Source organism: Camellia sinensis, chromosome 7 (genome assembly GCF_055761805.1).
Source record: "Camellia sinensis isolate YWXY chromosome 7, ASM5576180v1, whole genome shotgun sequence".
Taxonomy (NCBI): Eukaryota; Viridiplantae; Streptophyta; class Magnoliopsida; order Ericales; family Theaceae; genus Camellia; species Camellia sinensis.
The window spans coordinates 12,082,076-12,104,454 of NC_138967.1; the positions used below are offsets into that span (position 1 = coordinate 12,082,076).

Genomic DNA, 22,379 nt, shown 5'->3' on the forward strand with positions numbered 1-22,379 from the left:
GGAAGACAATATAGAACCAATCTGGATCAGGCTAGGATCCTTCTTAGTACTCACGTTAACAAACATGGTCTCATTCATTAAGGGCTTAGCATGCCTCTCTTTCTCTCAGTTGATCAAATTTTTACAAAACTTGAGGAATTCCTTCCTCTTTGTTTTCACTACAATGTTCAAAAAGTTTTGAAAAACTTAGGTCAATGCAATGACTTTAAGGCACAGAAAAGACACAATTTTTTTTTTCGTCAAATACTGCCATCTTATTCAGAACTCCTGGCACAACTGGCGTAAGGCAGAAATAAACACAAAAGCGTGAAAAACCACTGCTGTTTTATTCAAATCTATTGGCACAACCGGCTCCAAGGCAGGAACAAACTCAAAAGAGTGAAAAAGACAAACATAAAACAAGATAGTGATGTCCGAGGTAACGCCCCTGAAATCACCCAACTCTAACACAACAGGACTGACTCGATACAACAAGACAGACCCAACTGACGCAGCGCAAAAAGACTGACTCAATACAACACAACAAAACTGACTCAATACCCAAGTCAGAATGTAAGATAAAAAACATTTGCACATTGCTCAAAACAGTGCATGCCATCCCCATATCTGGAGTAAACTGAGCACCATTAGCAGGCGGTTCATCCCTCGATCACATAATCACATTGTCCCCCACATTCATCGATCCAGTACCAATAGACTTTGCAGGACTTGGTGCGGCGATGACCTCTTTATCAATCAGATCTTGTATTTTGTGGCGAAGACGAAAACACATGTCAGTGTCATGGCCGGCTTGTTGATGGAAGGCACAGTACTTGGCCAGATCATGGGAGAGAGGAAGTTTATTCGGTAATGGCCGCGACTCTAGGGGCTTCAGATGCCCTTGTCCTATAAGGATTTGGAAAGTTTTGGACAAAGTCATGTAGAGGGGATTGAAGACCCTCTGGCCTCGGGGTGGGTACTTCGAGGTTTGTGGAGTTTTGCTGGATGCACCAGCAAAGGGATTGGTAGGCACTGACTGGATTTGCTGATCTCTTCCGAGTACAGGATTAGAGCTTAAAGGAATGTTTCTGGTACAACGACCCTTCTCCCGGCTTGCCCCTTGATTCAAACTGCCCCCAACTTGAGTGGCGAAAGTGTCATCCATAGTTTTTGCAACAATTGCGAGTACTTGCTGTTTGTTCAGCCCTTCGGCTTTCAAAGCCTCAATAGCCCACTAAAAGTGTTCATGGGGACCAATGCCTGCCCCTACCTTGTTTTCACTACTTGTCTCCACCTTATCAAAGGATCAGGTCGCTATATCAGTACGGAGCCCAGTTGTTGTCAACACGCCAACACCCAGATTTGAGATGGCTTTAGGTTGGACCTTTTCAGTTGCAGATAGAGGAGCCTTTTGGATTGAAACTTCTAGCCTGTGATGTAGTCAACAATGGATCCAAAATTCCAAAGGCTAAATCTGCCACAGTTCTCTGTAGATCTTCGATCATCCTCATCAGCTCAGAAGTAATGGGCTCATGGGTTTGAGATAATTGGGATTTAGGTGCATCCACCATGCATAAGTCCGTGCTTTCTAGAATGAACACCTCAGGCTTGGGTAGATGGGCTGAGGTGATGTATATGTTGGGGTTGTAGTCGGATGGCAATATATGGATCTGATTGAGATGCAGAGATGACGGGTCAGTACTGGCCCGAGGTCCTTTAGGTGGAGGTATGGTCTTTTCGTCAATAAAATCTTGAATCTTATGACGGAGGCGGATGCAACGGTTCGTATCATGACCGTGTTGTTGATGATAGGCACAGTATTTAGCTGGGTCATACCTTGGTGGAAGAGGATTTGGAAGGGGTTGAGGTTCTAGGAGCTCTAGGTGCCCTTCCTTTCGCAGCATTTTCAAAGCTTGGGAGAGACTCATGTAAAGAGGATGAAAGTTTCGAGCTTAGGGCTGATTTGAGGTGGTTGGTTTTCGGCCATTGAAGGAATTTGTGATAGTGTCTACTTCTGAGCATTTCACAGCTGTGCTAACTTCAGTAATAGCATTGGAACTATGAGCAACATTCCTCTTCAAAGGCTCATTATCTTCTGTAAAGATCCCTTGTCAGATGGCATCCTCGATTTGAACCCCCATTCCATGAAGGTTTGGAAAGGTAAATATTGGTAGAACGATCATCTTCTGCAGCAACTTGCCATGTAGATTCCGAACAATCATCCTGATCTGATCTTTGTCAGAAGGCCTTGTAGTCATCATCGAGGCCTTTGCTCTCCATCTCGTTACAAACTCTGAGAAACCCTCCTTTGGCTCTTGGCGGGTGACTTCGAGATCACGAGTTATGACCTCGATCTATGTGTTATAGGAGTATTGAGCAATAAAGGCATCAGCCAGCTCTTCCCAATTTTGTTTCAAAGAGTCCTCCAATTTAGCATACCAGATTGCGGCTATCCCAGACATAGTTCGGCCGAATAGTGACAACTTTTGGGCTGTGGTCAAACCCATTGGCCTCAAGATATCAGAAAACAGGTAGAGGTGCACCATTGGGTCTCCCGAGCCATCGAAGCAGTCGATACGCGGTATTTTAAACCGCTCCGGTAAGGTAACTGCAAATTCAGTATACCCGTCCTCTAAATCCGGGATGGAGTTCACTCCTTGTGCTCGTTTGAATAACTTCTCTAGTTTATTGATATTAAGTGCAGTTGGGTCAACCTCACATTCAAAGAGAGCTTCGCTTTGATGGACAAGAGCTTTAGAGACCTGTTCTGGGATTGGCACTGCCGGATTGCACTGAGTCTCTTGGACATTAGCAGTATAGGCATTGGCTCCGGGTGTCGGGTTACCAGTGGTAGGTGCATGAGATGTAGAAGCCACAGCCTGCTGTGGCTGTTGTTGTTGTAGCTGGATTATCACTTCGGCCTGACGAGCCGTGACTTCAGCCTGACGGGCTGTGTCCTGCTGCAGTGCCTTGATTGTTTGTTGCAGGTATCGCATCTGCTCTTCCATACTGGCTGGGGGATACTGAGCCATGGGAATGGGTGATTGATCTCGTGCTGAGCAGAATGCAGACAACTGTTCCTAGACCAAACTAGACCCGAGTGAACTGAGGTGTGACTGCTGTAGAAACTGTACTGGTGAATTCTGCTAGAACCTCCTTTGTCTTGTAACCGGTAGGGGTGAGGCAAACACAGGTTGCTTTTGAACCAATTTTGACCTGACAAAGTCTATTAATACAAGATCAGTGTACCCGGGGGATATTGGAGCCTTCTGAAGCTATGGTTCCAAGACTACCTTGAAAAAGAGAAAACAGACAGCATCTCAGCCGGATTTCACAATAACGGATATGAGCATAGCTGAATGACTATACTCTCTACTGAATTCTTCCTAAAATTCTGCCTGTAAATTGATACCCTCAGGCCGATACTCAGACTTACAAACAGATACATGCATTCCTGTAGAAGCACATTCTAAAAGCACATAGCAAGCAAGTGAGAGCCAAAACACCCCTATGGAGGGGTAGGATTTCCCTATCCTATCTTGTCAGGAGCTAGGGTTTCACTACGCACACAGCGGTTTCAAACAACCTACAATCGGGTAAGCAACCTGTCTTAGTTTGGAATGGTCACTACGGATTCCGATATGCACTAGGTCGAATGGTCTAAAAGGGTGCCCCGGTAAAAACCGAGGTTAGTGTTCCCGTCGTGGCAGAGCTCGCAACCGGTCAGCCTTACGGCACACTTCTCAAAGCAAGCCTCCGACAAACCATTCAGGAATAGCATACGGCAAACACGGTGTCCTAGGCGCACCAATGCAAATGCAATGCAAAGAAACACATAAGTGTAGTAAAAACAAGATATCATGAGTTCGAGTCAAATTCTCTAAGTCCCCAGCAAAGTCACCAGAAACTGTAGACGTGCCCGAACGTCACGGCTCCGCGTGCGAAGGCGCGAAATCCATTTTGTTCATTAGCTACTACAGTTCGGACTCAAATGTCACGGTTTTGAATCTAATATCGCAAAGTGCAATGCAAGACCGATAAATTACCAAAGAGTCCAAATTCGGCAAATCGTTTTGGAAAACTGATTTTTATAAAGAAGTGTCAAACATGGACTGCTTTGCCAGATACAGAGTCAGCACCTAAATGTTTTTGTTTTGGAAAATTTAGAAAATCCTGACTCGTGCCTAAGGCCACGTGTCCGTCATCACCAAAGTTGTCTCGGCTCGGGAACCTGGGTACGAGAGAGGAAGGTCATGCAATGAGCACCCCCGCTCGCCCGATCAAAGATCGGCCTTTACTAACATGATATTTTATTTTTGAAAACACATGCGTTCTTATTCCGGTTGTTAACCTAGAATTAGTATGTGATGCGCACAACACACAAGTGTAGACAAGATCGCCTAAGTTGGAAAAAAACATCTCATGTTTATTTGAAAAAGGTTTGAAGGTGCTACTCGCAAGTAGACTAAGACATGGATTTGCCACCCTTAAGTGGGCTTAGAAAACATGATTTTGTCACTTCGCAAAGTGGGCTTAAAACTCGCATTTCGATGAATTGTTCCAATTCAAGTAATCTAACCTTCACCCATAGGCAATCAGGTAGTTAATCATATAAGCAATTAGCCTCATGGCAAGCATGCTATCATGGCAATCACTTACACACATGCAAGATGCTAAAGCATAAAAGCTTACCTAGTACTTCGAGCCAAAACAAAAGCTAGTTAGTAATCAATGCATGATCCTAGCTTATGTTAAGATGGCTAATGCAACACATGCAAAATGCGACTAGAAATAGACTCAGCTATTCTAAAATGGCATATGAGATGCAACTTGATAATCATGTATTCAAGTAGGAATTGAAATACAATGCAGTTAGTATGATGCGCCGAGCCTGGTGCATGCAATACGAATGAATGGATGCAAACATGCAAGCATAAGGATGCTAATCAAAACATGACCTAGAACTAACCATCGTAAGCAGTTAAGTAAAAGGGAGAAAGACGTGGAGTTGGAAGATATGCATCACACACACGCACACTTATTACAAAATTTGCCCTCTCGACGGAGGGTCTGAATAAATCAATTAGCTAGCTACGCTACGCTAATTAATTATTACAAAAAAAACATTAACTAATTAAGCAAATTAATTAAGTTACAAAACCAACTAAGTAAGAAAAGAAAGAAGCTAAAACAAGCTACCACAGCCCTGCCTCGGAATGATGAATGATGCATGCTCGGTCAGCTTCGCTTGGAAATCTGTTGCCATGCCTCATGTTGCCTCTGTTTGCACTGTTTTAGACTCTTGAAAATTGTGCCAATCTCCAAAACACTTCTTATGCACCTCATGGACATTCTGAGAGGTCATTGGCCAAGAGGGGTGGCCATCGGCCAAAGACTAAAGGTCATCGACCAATTTTGAGGCTATCGGCCAATTGTTGATAGCCGATCGGCACACTGCATAGCCGATCGACCACTGCTTCCTGCAAACTCTCCTTTTTGCTGCAACAGAGCAAAAACAGAGACATGGCAAGAAAATGCGTGTGCAACTACACCCTTTATCATGTCTAAGGCTCAAAGGTGTGTAATGCTCGGTTCTCGAGCCATCAATCATGCATGTCGATGCATGATGGCCAAAGAGGCCGAGTTGCACAAATCAATGCCAAATGAATGCACAAAAACACATAAATGCCTTAACCTCTATCATGCATGATCAAGAGGGTCGGCGACCGAGAATTGAGGCACGTTTCATCACTTCAAGTATGAAACGTCCCCCGTTTCTCGCGTTTGGCTTAACACCCAAACCAAACACAATGCAATGCATGCACAACTTAACATAGTTAATGGCATGCAAACAATGTCATGCAACATGAGCATACAAACACCATGCCATGCAACATGATTAACTTAGTAATACTAATGGCATGTGAATAATGTAATGCAACATGATTAACTTATCAAAGCCAATGGCATGCCAACTCAATGCAATGCAACCCAAGCATACAAACAAAGCTAATGCAACATGAGCATGCCAACAACCATGCGAACAACATGCAAGATGGACTTAAACCAGATATGGACAGACCTCAATCATGTCCAAAATAGTGGCCAAAATGATGAAATGATGGCATGAAAAGTAAGAAAATGCATGCACATGCATTGACCCATTAACTAGGCATAAGAGCACAACTTTCAAACATGATGAAGAAGTGACAAACATAGAAGTGTGACAACACTAAATGCTCTGAAATAATGTATGAAATGGTGCCAAACCACTCAAACAACACAAGTATGGCATGCAAGAGTGCTTAAGGCACAAGGCCATTAAAGGGACTACATAAGGGGCATGCACTGCGTGACACAAATGGATGAACCAACCACAAACAGAGCTTAATTAGGTCAAAACGAAGATCAAAATATGCTGAGATGGGAGCTCAAAGGTCTAGGTGTGCATGCATACAAGCTAGGCCACAAACAAGGCAATAATGGACCGACCCTTAAAGGCACTCAAAGGGTGAAAGAAGTGGGAGCATGGCAGTGCTATATGCTCTGAAATAACATGGTAAATGATGCCAAATCATGTACATGTCACAAATGAAGCATGCTAGGAGGCTCAAAGGTTAAAACTAGCATAGACACTTGAACTATAGCTATGCAATACATGAAACATATGGCCAATGCAACCCAAAACAGTCCAATAAAAATCATGCATGGAGCAAAGCCAAAACAAATTAGCATAAAGGGCCAAAACATAGAGCATGCAAGGGCAATAGGGAGGATTACACTACACCTACCAAGACCAAGCATGAGATGACTTTACCAATAAAAATCAGAGTTATGGCATGTCAAATTAACACTAAAAATGGGCTGATACCAAGTCAACACATGCTAGAATAGCAAGCTCACTCATTAGGCATGCAAGACTAGTAAAGAGGACTTACACTACAAGTGTAAGAAGAAAATGAGGGATGCCCTAACCAACCAAAAATAGAGTTATATCATGGCAAAATAAGACCCAAAACACACTGAAATGGTGGTCCAAAAGCCTAGGCAAGATGGCATACACATGGGCTCTTTTTAAGGTATAAAGCGTGAACCCTTCAAAGCATTGAAGGAGTGAAAGATGTGAGTGCATGGAAATGAAACATACTCTGAAATCACATAACAAATGATTCCAAATTGTGCAAATGGTCCAAGTAATGCATGCTAGATGCTTGGAAATTCAAAGCTAGTGAGCTAGAATACACTATGGCTATACAAAGCATGGCATGCATGATCAAAACAACATAAATCAGACCTAAATCATGGTAAAACATGAGTAAAATCTTCCTAAAGTTGAGCCAAAATCACACTAGAATGATGGTTTAAAACATGATGCATGTTAGGCTAGTGTGCAAGTTTACACTACAAGTGTATAGAGCATGTAAGAGGTGACCAAACTAGCCTAAAACAGAGTTATCGAAGGTCCTAAAAGTCACAAAAACATGCTTGAAAGGAGCTAACATAAGCCACAAAAATATGTTACTTTATAGTGCTAACAAGGCATGGCATGGAGAGACAAGGAGGGGAGGCTATCCCCTCCCATTTGGGACCTCAAAACAAGATTTTTTTTACTGAAAATCCCCTGAATTTCAGTGGTTAAAAGGCCAAAAAGAGGTTGTTTGAAAAGTTTGAAAGTTAGCTCACAAGGCCTTTCAAGCCAATGAGCAAAAGGGAGGACAACCCCCTAGCCAACCAAGGCACAAACCAACACTTTTAGGACTGAAAAACAGAGGAAAAATAGAGGTTTTTGTAGTTCAACACCACCCCAAAAACAGCCCCAAAGTAGTGTGAAAAGATGGCCAAGCAAGTGTATAAAACAAGCATAAAGAGAGAGAGATCTTACCCTTGATGCACAGCTGCAAAACCAACCCAAAATCTGAGCCAAAATCAGCCTTTTGGAGCTCAAACAAAGTCCCAATCTACCTCAACCCAAAGATGATCAACTTTGGTTAAGGGTCTCTTTGCAAAAGTGTAGGAAATTCTCACTTCTAAGCCTAAAACAAGAGGAAAATGAGAGAATTCTAGGCAAGGAGAGAGTTTTGCTCACAAAACTTCTAGAGAGAGAGAATTCTAGAGTGAGAAGCTCTCAAACTTGTAAGCCTTTAAGAAAATGTTCTAAGTCCTTGAATATGAGATATCTGGCTTCATATATAGCAATTCAAAAGCTTTTGGTCGAAAATATATGATTTGGGACAGGTGGCACAAGCTGGAAACAGCTGGAGGAGAAATATCTGCCAATTCTGGGCTTTCTGGATATTTTTGGCCGATCGGCCAACATTTTTGGCCGCTAAGGTTCACTTTTGGCCGACCTATGGCCGATGAGGTCCAATTGTGGCCGATGAAGTCCCATAGAGGCCGATGGAAAAAATCAGTCCTGGTCCCTGACTTGAAGCAAGCCTAATTCCTTTATCTGGACTCCTTTTCAGGTCATTCTTGAGCCCAAACTGCAGCCCCGGAAGTCGTTTTTCCAAATTTGGAAACCTCACCTCAAAATTTCATGTGTGATAAGAGATATCCCTCTTTTAGTGAAGGCTTCTCAGTTTGGGTCCAATCGGAATGATGGCCAACTTCAACCAATCATATCTCCCCCATCCGGACTCGGCTTTAAGAGATTCTTCAGTGCAAAATGAAGCCCCGGAAGTAAGATTTCCAATGGTGGTGGCCTGATAGCTTAAATCCAAGTATAAAAAAGGATAGGCCTGATTTGGCGAGGGCTGCCCGACTCTCTCTTAATGGTTCATGCCCATCTTCTTCCTCAACTAGGTTTCTTCCCTCTTCTCCTCTTTTATTCAACTCCAAACCCTTAAACAAGGTGTTTTGAAAGATTTTTCAAAGATTTCAGCTCTCTTTCATTCATTTCCACTTTGTCCTTGCTCGGTTTACCGAAAAGCGCAATATTTGACAAAATGCGAGCCTCAGAACATCGTAGAAATTTTTTTTCAAAAATATTTTGAAAAAGAGGGTTTTAAGGTCTAAAAACCATTCAAAATAGCTTTGGTCCAAAATGGGGTGTGAGGTTAGGATTTGACTCTCCTCTTGCCGAATAAATCAAACCTTTGCCCTGCACATCTTTCATCACCAAAGAAACCATCAGCAGCACCCAAGTCTTAAGGGCAGTCAAAAATGGGGTGCCTACAGATATCATCTGATCCTAAAGCCTTATTTGATTTTATATTCTAAAGTGTAATCTCCACTTCAAAGTTTCTAATCCTGCGATAGAACCTATAGTCTTAGTTTATCGTTTTACTGGCTATTTTTCCCATATTGCCGTACCTCAATGTTCCTCATTTAATAGTTTCTCAAAATAGTTATTCCATCTTTCCTTTATTTCTTCATCCCTCACCAATACCTTAGAATCCTCACTTTTAATGCACTTAACTTGATTAAAATCTCTTGTTTTCCTCTCCCGTATCTTAGTAAGATTGTATACCCTCTTCTCTCACTCCTTACTATCCAGTATAGTGTATAGATTATCATAAGCTTTTAACTTAGCCTCGCTCACTACTTTCTTGACCTCCTTATTAGCCAATCTATAACTCTTAAGATTTTCCTCAGTTTTATCCTTTTGTCACTTTTTAAAGCACTCTTTTTTTTGCTTTAACTACCGTTTGAACCTCTTCCTTTCACCACCAAGTTTCCCTAGAGCTGGGTCCCGTTCCTTTCGACCCTCCAAGCACTTCCCTTGAGATTCTCCTCATACAATTGGTCATTGAGTTCCACATAGTGTTAGCATTATCTTTCAAGGCCCAAGTACCTTCCTTATCCATTATATTCTTAAATATTTCTAATTTATTCCCTTTTAGGTCCTACCGTCTCGTCCTACAATGCCCACCATCCTTCCTAGCTTGGTATTGCCCTCTAAAACATAAATCTAGTACCAAAATCCTATGTTGAGAGGTCAGGCTCTTTCCAGGAATCACCTTACAATCATTGCATTTTAGGCAGTCCACTTTCTCACTAAGAAGTAATCTATTTGGCTTTTAACTGACTCACTCTTAAAGGTTATCAAATGCTCCTCTCTCTTCTTATGCATAGTATTGGCCACCACCAGGTCAGAAGCCAATGCAAAATCTAAAATACTCTCTCCAACCTCATTTCTATCACCAAAACCGTATCCACCATGCACCCTTTCATAGCTTAGTTTATCTATGCCTATATGGCCATTAAAATCTTCACCTATAACCAGGTTCTCTCCTACGGATATCTCCTGTAAGATCTTATCCATTTGCTCCCAAAAATCTCTCTTAGTCTGATCATCTAATCTTACTTGAGGGGAGTATGCACTAATAACGTTGACTATATTCCGTCCAATAGCTAGTTTAACTAACATAATCCTATCCCTTTTCTAATGACCGCTATTACATTCTTCACAAGACCCTTGGCAATTAAGATTCCTACCATATTCCTGCGTCTATCCTTACCACTATAATACAGTTTAAAACCGGTATCATTAATTTCCCTAGCATTCTCACCCATCCACTTAGTTTCTTATATACAAGCTATACTAACTCTCCTCCTAATCATAACATCTACGAACTATATCATCTTACTAGTTAATGTTCTTATATTCCAAGTGGCTATCCAAAACCTATAGTCTTGGACTAGTTTCTTTACCCACGCTCGTCCAGGGAAACGCGGGAACCTTTGCCCATTTTTCACCGTACCCAAGCGTCGATGCGGCACCCCTTACTTATTTTTCGAAACAGCCGGAGGCAGGCACAATACATCACTTGAGGGTAACGACCTAGCATTTAAACGATTCAAAGTAGGATTCATTGTCATAAGAGATCTGTGCGACTTTTTTACGTGTTGGCTGTCAGCTACCTAACACACAACCTTCCTCCTTGAAAATAAATAAAAAAAAATTTAAGTATAAATTGACAAAGTTATAAATTAACAATTTATTTTATTATAAGACTCTATTCATAAATTTTGTATTAATTTTATTTTTTATAATGATTTACATAATTTCGACCCCATTTTCTCCAAGAATTTGAACAAACATCCAAATTTTGTCAAAATCAAAATTCCCTCATTAATTATTTTTGACAAATCCCTAGACCCTTTCTTTAGCCCAAACGAGAGAGAGAGAGAGAGAGAGAGAGAGAGAGAGAGAGAGAGTAATTTATGGACTTGGGGTGTGCCGCCAGCTTGTGGGCCAAATGTATACCCTATATGTGAGTAGTGGTTATGATATATGTGATGCTATGAAACATGGATACTTCAAATAAGGTGACGTATCCATATCGGATACCGATACTCCTTGGATACTCATGAATACGTATCGGATACTTATTAAAAGTTTCGGATACTTCTTAATTATTTTTTCATTAATTTTGGAGTATCAGATATTTAATTTTGAAGTATCAGATACTCCAAGTCATGTTTATTTGTTTTATGAAATTAGAATTTTAATATTTCTTGCATAGTAATATAATATAATATAATTGCAAGTATAAATATAAGAATATTTTTCTAATATTTTGTCAAGTTCTTCGATAAGAAGAGCATAGTGAGTTAAATAATAAAATTTATCAAATTGATGTATCCTAATTATTTCATGCATGTCCCCTATAACTATATAGAAAGTAAAAATTAACAAGAGAATATAACAATGGTAAAATTAAATACCAATAAATAAATAAGCAAGTAAACTTTGAATACAATATTTTTCACTAGTGTCAAAGGAAAAAGTATAGGGACAAGTTGTGAATTGTTCTATTATTGTAATATAAATATATTAAACTTGATATTGAAATGAAATATTTGCAAGACTTATTAAAAATTTAAAAAATAAACAAGCTACTAGCTTAAATTAATTCAAAATTCTTAAAGGTTAATATTTTACATTATAAAATTATATTGTGATTTCTCAAAGTTCTTTAGCTTTTGCATAACTTACTATTAATAATTTTAAAAAAATATATTTTTCACAAACGTATCCTAACCGTACCGATATCCTATTTTTTTAGGTTTTGTCATATCGCCGTATCCGTATCGTGTCGTATCCGTATCTTGTATCCATATCTATGCTTCCTAGATGTAATGGTAGTTATGAGACAAATGGTGTTAGTTATGAGATGTGGTTATGAGATACGTGGGTAAAGGTTATGAGATATATGATTGGTGATTATTAGATATGTGATTTTGGTTATGAGCAGAGTGATGTAGTTTTAAGTCAAAGGGTGTTTGGTTATGAGATATGTGATTAGTGGTTATGAGATATGTAATGTTGGTTATGATCAAACTGGTGTAGTTATGAGATATGTGATTAGTAGTTATGATATGTGTGATGTTGGTTATGAGATATATGGATAATGGTTATGAGATATTTGATTAGTGATTATAAGATATGTGATTTTGATTATGAGCAAAGTGGTGTCAAAGGGTATTTGGTTATATTATGTGTGTTAGTGGTTATGAGATATGAGATATTGGTTATGAGCAAAGTGGTGCAGTTATAAGCAAAAGGATTGTTAGTTATGAAATATGTGACGAGTGGTTATGAGATATGTGATGTTGGTTATAACTCGAAGGGGTTGATTTTGAGATATGGTTATGATTCATGTGGGTAATAATTGTGAGATATGTAATCAATGGTTATGAGATATGTGATATTAGTTATGAATAAAATGTGATTATGAGCAAAATGAGATATGTTACTAGTGGTTATGAGATATGTAATGCTGGTTATGAGATATGTGATGTGTGACCCTTGGACTCCTCTGATTTCCTTTGCCATCTTTTTGGTAACCGGTTACACCACTTGTTAATTCAAAATTAAATTATTAAAATAATTTAATTATGTGGTAGTTATGAGATAATTTGGTATGTATGAATAACTAAATATAACTAAGTTATAAAATTAATATGATAATGATTATGATCTATATGATATTTGTTATAATATAAAATCACATATTCTTTGATGTTAAATGAGAACTTACCGTGGGTGCTGCAGCAGTGACCCCCTTTAACTTCATGAAACAGTCTGCTCCAACATAGGCACACAAATTTGTTAAGATTCGTGCTGCATTGATGCGTAGCAACGGAACTTCCAATGCTTCAATGAGCTTTTCAATTACCTTCAATTTCAATAGCTGATGACAATTAATCTTGCACTCTAATGCCAGCATTGCTAGTGCTTCTCCAGCTGCGATTCTTACATGATTCTGATTTTCAGGCATCTCCGTTTTGAAGAAAATGTTGAACAATTCTTTGATGACTCCGCCTGTGCTCCCGATCCTCGCTGTCGCGTCCTCTTCCATTGCCAGACTGGTTAAAATCTCTATCCCTAGTTGTTGCAGCATCGGGTGTTTCTCACCATACCGTAGTATATCTCTGATGTTGCTGATTGTGAAAACAACCTCCGAAATCTCTCTTCTGAGCTGCTCACCGTTGGTGCCTGTTGTTCTAGCAAGCATCTTCAGCACTTGAAGAGATCGTCTCACCGTCAAGATCTGTGACTGTGTAGCAGTTTCGTCCTTCAATAACCTCTCTTCTGCGTGAGTAAAATCTATTATTTTCGGTAAGAGTCCTCTCGCGTTCCCTATCTTTCCGCAATTATCATGGTCTCGAGCAAGTTTCTTTAGAATGAGAAGTCCCAAATGATTGAATGTCGAGAAACTGTAATTTTCATGGTCGTGGACGATTCTTTTCTCGGAGATTTCATTGGCTATACTATGAGTCCTTTGGTTCTGGAGCAGAGACGATATTGATTCCATCGCACCAGCTATTCCAGCAACCCGTAGAGAGTTCTGTTTTTTACCTGCTAGCTTTGTCAATATCTCTGCTGCTGATTTCCTGATCTCTTCTTCTTGTGGATCTTTCCAATTCAACATCTCAACTAACCGTTCAATCACCGGAAACGTTATTCCAATCTTTTGCAGTGTATCATCCGAAAACCGCTGATTCATTGAGAATTTGTGTAAAATCCTAACTCCGATTAGCTGTTCATCCAGCGAATTCGAATCCAAGAGATCAATAGCGAATGAAACCATATCCATCTTTAGGCCGTCAAAAATGCTTCCATTAACACACCTCGAATAGGAATCGTAGAAGAATCGTTTAATCGAAACTGTTAACATATAATATACCTTATACTTTCATAGCTGTACATGTGCATTAGGAGCTGTAATGTACATGTGCATTAGGAACCAGCAAAGGTGTAAAGGAGGCCAACACCCACTACCAGCAAAGCTTTAGATTACACTTTTATATTATTGTAATATCTTACCTTATGCCTTCGTACTCCATTGTATCTTTCTCCTCTCTATAAATAGAGAGACCTAATTCTCTTGTAAATGCTGATACACAACAAGCATACATTATTCAATAATACAATTCTCTATTTATTTTTATACATTTATTCTAACATGGTATCAGAGCTAGGTTAACAACCTAGTCATTCTGCTTCACCGGCGGGCGGCAGTCTCGCCTTGGCCGCCCGCCGGACCTTTACACATACCTTCACTGCCGTGAACCATCACTATTTCTTGCTGCAGCTTTGTTACAACATGATCTTACCCACGTCGTCGAGCACTCCGTCGGCCCACACGACAGCCACCGACGCCGTGATCTGGCCAATACCGAGCCACCACCAGCGGCACTACCAACTACACCACTGCCGAGCCGTTACCGCTGCAACTCCACAACCGAGCCACCATCACCACCATCTCCAAACCGTGACCATGCACCACCATCTCCAAACCGTGACCATGCACACATGCAGAACTTCTCTCTCTCACAGCAAACACCCACACCACCCAACACACCATTCACACCCAAACACACGGCACAGCGCACACACACACAAAAACACATGGGGCTTTCTCTTTCTCTCGCATGGAACACACATCACACATGCATGGCACCTTTTCTCTCTCTCTCTTGGTCTCTTATCTCCCTCTCTCTAGGCTCTTTCCCTCTGCAGCTTTGAGCTTTGAAATGAATCACACCCACGGGTAGCACCTTCACACCCAGCAGAGGCATACACAACACACACAAGAGACATACACACACACGCCACCAACTTCGTCTTCTCACACACGGCAAACCCATACACACAGAGGACCAAACCCAGCTCTCTCTCTCTCTCACAGAGCTCTCTCTCTCTCTCTCGGCAGTCTCGGTTAGGGAGAGGAAGACACACAAGCTGCTTCAACACACACACACGGTGCACATCTCTCTCCATGCCCGACACAAATCTCTCTCTCTCTGACTCTCGGTTAGAATAGCAACCAGAAAAAAAAAAAAAAAAAAAAAAAAAAAAAAAAAAAAAGGGACACACAGCATGGTTTTAAAGCATAACCACACACATCTCTCTCTCTGATACAACCTGTAAAAGTTTATCCATATATTCTATTTCCTCTCTCCCACTGAGCCGCTTTTTGTCCCTCCACCATCATTGTTCCTGAGATCGATCCTATCCTTCACCCATCCGATCTACTTTTTCTTTTATTTATTTATTTTTACTTTTTCTGGTCTTTACCCCCATATCCTCCTGTTCCTCACCCTCTATTTTTTTATTCTCTTTGTTCCCATCATATTTCACCCACTCATCCAAAACCCTATAATCTATTCCACCGACCAAACACCACTTGGTTCCCACTAGTCCTTTTAATTTTTAATCTATTCACTTTTTTTGACTAAAGGCACCGCATTACACACACTCATTTTTTTTTTTATATTCATTTTATCATCATCATTTTGCACCCCACTTTTCCTTTTTCATTTCCAAAAAAAAAAAAAAAAAAAAAAAAAAAACACACACAAACGTGAACCACTTTCCTTGTCCCTCCTTTATTTTCACCATCATTTCTTTCAAACTTTTCATCACCTTTATTTTGTTTTCTTCCTGACACCTCTTTTTATATCCACCACTTTCTTTTATTTATTATTATTATTCTTATTTTCAAAAAAAAAAAAAAAAAAAAAAAAAAAAAAAAGTCTTGCTGATTCTCAACTCTTGCTGATCCACCACTTCATTTTATTTATTATTCTTATTATTATTATTATTTTCAACAAAAAAAAAAAAAAAAAAAAATCCATTCACACCCAACTCGGTTTTCATTCCACAAATTTGTCATTTTTTTTTTTTCATGCCGGGATCAACCCCGATCAGCATTTTACACCGAAAAAAAAAAAAAAAAAAAAAAAAAAAAAAAAAAAAAACCAACACACAAAACAACCACCTCCACAGGCAAGATTTTTCTTCTCTACTCTGCTGCCGGTCTTTTCTTCTTGCCTCCGTCCTGGACGGCCCTTGACCGTGCTGCCTCTGTGCTTTCTCCTCCACTGGGCATGATCACTACTCCCTGCTCCTCCACTGCAGCATATGGCGGCCCTCCAAATCGGAACATCACGGTGGCCTTCCGCTTCAGCTCCTTGTTTTCTGCCCTTAGCACGCTCATCTCTGCTCGCGCATCCTTATACATGCGTTGGAGCAGAGCCAGCTGGGAATTTAACTGCTGCACCTCATTTGTCTTACTCTGTAGCCGGTGCGACAGATTTGTGACCGCCGTCATGGACTCCACACATGCCTTCAACGTATACTGATTGGCCTCCACATCCGACTGCACCGCCATTTTTTGCTCCACAGACCGCATCGGAAAGTTCAGCGGAGCAAACCCAGCAGTGTTTGGTTGAGGTTCACTGGCCACCGCACCAGTTCTCTCTCCTGTAGATTCGTTGAGGTCGGGAAAGAGGGTAAGCAGCCCGCGGGAAGACGAAGCCATTTTTTCTGGGCAACAGAGTGTTATAGAGAGTGTTACAGAGTATCTTCTCAGCAAAACCTTCTCAGCAAAACGAAGAGTTTTTCAGAGGATTTTCGCCAATTGTTTGTCTTCGCCTCTACCTCAGCTCTGTCTTGGTTAAATAGCCGAGGCAGCCACGCGCATCGCGCGCCTCTTCTCGCCGACAAACTGGCACGCCTTTTCATGGCACGCCTTTTGATGCATTCGGGCACGCCTTTTGATGACACGCCTTTTGAGGGTGCGGGCACACCTTTTGAGGGCACGTCTTTTGAGGGCTCGATATCTACATCCATGTATATCTTTTGGGCAGCCTATCTACACACTCATACAGTGTCTTCTACACCAGTCAGCTTTATCAATCCCTTTGTTTCAACCTCAAATAGGTTTCTATCTTCACACCTATTTGAGTTTGAGGGGGGGTTATACACAGTATCATGTTCAAGCCACCTCATGGCGCACTCCCTAAGTCGCCCCCTTGGTGCACCACCACAATCTGCTACAACGGTCCGACATGACCCCATAAACTGTCTTCTACAACGGTCCGACATGACCCCATAAACTGTCTTCTCCAACGGTCCGACATGACCCCATAAACTGTCTTCTACATCGGTCTGACACGACCACACAGTGTCTGCTACAACGGTCCGACATGACCCCATAAACTGTCTTCTACATCGGTCTGACACGACCACACAGTGTCTGCTACCACGGTCCGACATGACCCCGTAAACTGTCTGCTACAACGGTCCGACACGACCATACAGTGTCTCCTATCCCATTTTTAATTTTATTTGTCAGCTTATCTTTCTGTTTTGTTACTCTCTCCAAACTCAAGTTGGCTAGTACCTATCCTCCTTGAGTTTGAGGGGGGCTGTTAACATATAATATACCTTATACTTTCATAGCTGTACATGTGCATTAGGAGCTGTAATGTACATGTGCATTAGGAACCAGCAAAGGTGTAAAGGAGGCCAACACCCACTACCAGCAAAGCTTTAGATTACACTTTTATATTATTGTAATATCTTACCTTATGCCTTCGTACTCCATTGTATCTTTCTCCTCTCTATAAATAGAGAGACCTAATTCTCTTGTAAATGCTGATACACAACAAACATACATTATTCAATAATACAATTCTCTATTTATTTTTATACATTTATTCTAACAGAAACCATACCCGAAGCCCCCAATTCACACTCCTTGTTCACCTCATCCAACACTTTATAGTAAATCACATTCCATTTCCAGTAAGCTTTCTCCAATAAAAACAGCAAAGCTTCTGCCAATGCCAAGGCGTAAAAAATATTCAGAGCCGACCTGCGATTCCGCTTATCGGTATCTCCTTTCGCTATTTCGCCATAGTTATGTCTAATGAGCCTCATTAATGACAAACCTGTGCAGGTTAATGCAGAAGCAACCTGGAGCCAATCCATTAGCCTGCTGACATGTTTTGCTGAGAAAACCCGTTGGGCATATGGAAACAGAGGAACATCTGAAGCCACCCATGTTCGAGTCGGCATCTTTTTCTGATCCCAGTTTTTGCGGCTCGCCAGGTGAGTACTCTGGTTAACTTCTCTGCCCCTTTGGCTTTGCTTCCGAACCAAGTCAATGGGTTTGAAGATTGCTTTTATAGTTTTAATTATGCAGTGTGAGCTCGATCTTATCAATCGGAAACTATTGATTCCAACATCAGCAATTGACCACGTAGCTTGATGTTGCCATTCAAGTTCATGGCTTCTGCTGAAAATCCGAGTCCCCTCGATTAACAGAATTATAGTGATGACCCAGAAGTCTGTCTTACCGAGGGTAATGGCGAAACCGCCAAGTAGGACAACTGTTGCCCAAATAAAGGCTAGTTTTCCTAGGCCTGTCGCCGCTTTCTCAAGCACCGCGAGGCGGAGGGCGAAGAGAGTCAGCTTCTGTTCTGGGGCGCGGACTTGGGTTTGGGTTTCTGATGGAGAAACAGGATTAGCATTGCTACTATCTCTTGTTTCCGTACTGCTTTGGGGTTCAAAAATTGTTGGACCTCCATTGCCAAGTTCATCAATTTGTAAATGAACACTTCCGCTTCCTTCTACATCTTGCCTGCGATCCATCTTACTGGGGGAAGATCAAAATCAAAATCAAAATCAAAATCAAAATGGGTGATAGATTGGAATGGAATTTGTCTTTTGAAGTGGTAGGTTAATGTTGAGTTTTTGGATTGAAAATCTTGTTGTTCTTGTGTTTGGAAGGAGAAAATGGAGGAGTGGTGGTTATATAGGAAATGAGGAAAATGCGCTTAGGGTGCACTTTTAAGCCATGGAAATGAGGAGGAAAGAGAAACTTTAAGGTTGCGTTTGGTAGAGTTTTAGAATTATGATTTAAGAATAGAGTTATATTTTGAATTTATGAGTTTTGAAATTATGATTTGAGTGTGTAAAATTTGTTTGGTTATGAGTTGTGAAAAGTGTTTGAATTGAGTGCTGTGATATGATATTTGATTGAAAAATTTACAATTCGTTACTAAATACACAACCGAAAATTCTATTTAAGACTCATAAAAAAAAATTTAAAAAAATCCGAAAATATTTTTTACTTCAAATATAAAAATATATATATATATAAAATAAAAAATATTGTTTCTGTCGGACGTCCAGGAAGACTTCCAGAAGGATGACTGGATAGACATATTTTCAAAAGTGAGTGTAAAATCAATTTTTAAAATCACTAACCAAACACGCCACTCAAAAGACGGTGTGAAATTACGTTTCAATAGCTCCACCAAACGCCTCTTTCCCCAATTTCTTCTAGGAAGGCTGTTTTCATGTTGCCTCTCTTCTATAACTTCAGCAATACACACTCTCTGTGTCGCAGGCTGTGCTGTCTCCCTCTGTTTCCTTGGTGGATAAGTTCAGGATTGAAAGCCTTTTTTCTTATAACAAAAAATCAATAAGCTTTTCCTCTTTTATTCATCTTTTTGATCTCCTCTTTTCCTAAACAAACCCATTTGTGAAATGACAATTTTGCCCTACTAAGTCTCTTAGGTGGACTATTCATATAGAGGTGGTGTAAAGGTCATGTTTGGTAGACTGCAAGTTGGATTCTTTTATCTTATTTTGATCTTTCCATGGTTCGTTAATTGGAAGCATTGACCTTGAACTATTTATATCAAGTTCTTCTTGGAGGCACAGGTTGGAATTATTCTACCCAATGGAAACTCAATTAGGGTAGGATAGGCCAATCGTATCCAAAAGATTAGCATAAACAAGATCTAGAAATTTTTGTAGAAATGCGTTTAGAATATCATGTTTACATTCATTTTGAACGAGACACACACTTTATTAAGACAAATATAGTGCTATCATGTTGCATTCTGATACTAACTTTTTTTTTTTTTTTTTTTTTATAGGTATATAACATTATCGAGAGACTAGTTTGCTCAACTTTAATTGGATGTGTTGAAATGTCATAGCATGGGAATCATCTATATGTTATCCATAACATGAGCATTAATTTGTATTGCGCGTAAATAATATAGAAACTAATAAGGATTCAGCTTGTCTCTTATTGGGTTTTTCAACTAGAGTGTCTTGTTGGGTTTCTATGGGCTCATTATGGAGCGCATATCGATAATTCAAATTATTCAATATGTAAGACTCGTCAAATACTTTATTCTGTAAAAAAAATCACATTGATCGAATATCAATAACTATTTAATCAGTTATATTTGTGTTAACAATTTATTTTTAAAATTATAGTTATTGTTAACATAAATTTGATATGATTAAGTGACTATCGATATTCAATCAATATGATTTTTTATAAGAATGAAATACTCGATAAGTTTTAAATATTAAATAATTTGAATTATCGATGTAGATTCTATGATGGGCTCACGAAATCCAAGAATACACTCTTGCCTAAAATTGGATTGGAGATGTACGGGGAGCAAATATTCCGGCAAGCCCGTATTCCTTTCTTCCGAGCTCCGTCGATGTCCGATCACCTGCGAGCAAGTAACGGTGAGCTACCCGGCGGTGTGTGGCCGAAAAAACCCTCCGACGGTCAAGTTAGCACACACCTTAGGATGGATAGAGAGAAGGGAAAGAGTGTTTTAGTGTAAGAAGTCCTTACAGATATGTTCGTGTCTCGCGTATGGGGGGCGCAGACATGCTTATATACCTACTGAGCCCCATATCCACTCCCTGTCATCTCCTGACACGTGGCTCTGCTATCCCATCTGTCAGCATAAACCATGCCATTCATCACCTAATCTCAACTGCCTGTCATCACAGCTAGAGCTCGGCAGCCGAGCTGCCCTACCTCGGTCATACCATGCTTCATACTTCAAGCGCCTAACCGGATAAACACACGGAGGACCGGGCTAAGCGGCATCCCGGCCGAGCCTAGCCCGGATACTTACTTTGATCGGCCTTCCTGCCGGTCATACAGTCTCCTCGGCTGACCACGCCTTTCCGGGCACCGGCCACTCAACTTCCTCGGTTGTCCACGCCTTCCTGGGCGCCGGTCACTCGGCCAATCCGGCTTTGGCCATCCTCGGACCGAGCATCCTAGTCCGACCGAGCACTGCCTTACCGAGCAGTTTCTGTCCGGTCCGGGGTGACACTCAGCCCGTACTCTGCCCGGCCCAAGTTCTGGCAGCCCACTTTGGGCAAAAAGTCGATCATCTAGGACCCATGCACCGTTGGGCCCTCAACTTGCTCGGCCGTTACCTCGGCCCAACTCCAGATCACAATTCACCCTCTCAATTGCCCCTTAATTCCGTCCGCGGAAGCGTGACTGGGATTACTCACTTCGACCGAGATAACATTTCTCCGGTCTTCAAGACGCCAAGCCTCGACCGGGCTAGTTGACGTAATTGTCTGCAGACTTGACCGGTTATATTCCTCGGCTGACCTGTTCTCGTCGAAAGTAGCTCGGTTGGCTCTTCGTCTTTTCAACCCGTCGCTTCAGTCCTGACGTAGCCATAAATGGGGACACGTGGCGGCCTGCCATTGGTCATCGGGCAGCCAACCCACCGTTTTTGCCATAATTTGAATTTGGGCGGACTCCCTCGTGCTTATGCATACAAGACCTCCCCCAAACTCCAACTCCTACTGCCACTTCGATATTCAACCTCAGAGCTCCAACACTCTCGACCTCACCTCTTCTGCCATTCTGCCATTCTTCGTGTTTAGGAAGAACACCTTCAGCCCTTCACAGGTAAGATACTCAATCCCTCTTACGTTGCTATTTTCTTTTATTTTACACACATTAGGATACAAAAACGTGGAATTTAGGGCAAAGGCCATAGAATCTGTCCCAAACCTTCCGCTGTCCTTGGTGTTCTTCGTCTTCCTGAAGAACATTGAAGAACTGGGGCGAACCGGGCTCCTGGTCTTCCTTTGATCTAAAAAACCAACGAGACCGAGCAAATAACAAGTTTATCTCAACCCTAGCAAAAACCGAGATAACAAAAGGACTTGGTCGCTCATCCGGGCTAACATCTGGTCTGCTTGGGCGACCGGGCTCCTTAGATAGAGTAGACAACCGGGGTGGTTTGGCACTCTTAATGACCGAGCTAAAATCAAGCTCCTTTTGCGCGGCCGCGCTCACACTTAA

The 22,379-nt window shown here is 41.1% G+C and overlaps 1 protein-coding gene across 1 annotated transcript in view; it reads right to left on the reverse strand.

The window, feature by feature from the left end:
- The window catches only part of LOC114286870 (uncharacterized), a 34,000-nt gene extending 14,997 nt beyond the window's left edge, over positions 1 to 19,003 (reverse strand). Inside the window, exons 1-3 of the mRNA XM_082877428.1 lie at positions 17,948 to 19,003; position 15,587; positions 12,966 to 14,095 (exon numbers count right to left, since the gene is read on the reverse strand). Coding sequence (XP_082733554.1) covers positions 12,966 to 14,095; position 15,587; positions 17,948 to 18,871 — 2,055 coding nt within the window. The 5' untranslated portion in view covers positions 18,872 to 19,003. The remainder of the gene's footprint in view (positions 1 to 12,965; positions 14,096 to 15,586; positions 15,588 to 17,947) is intronic.
- Between the last annotated feature and the right edge of the window lie 3,376 nt (positions 19,004 to 22,379).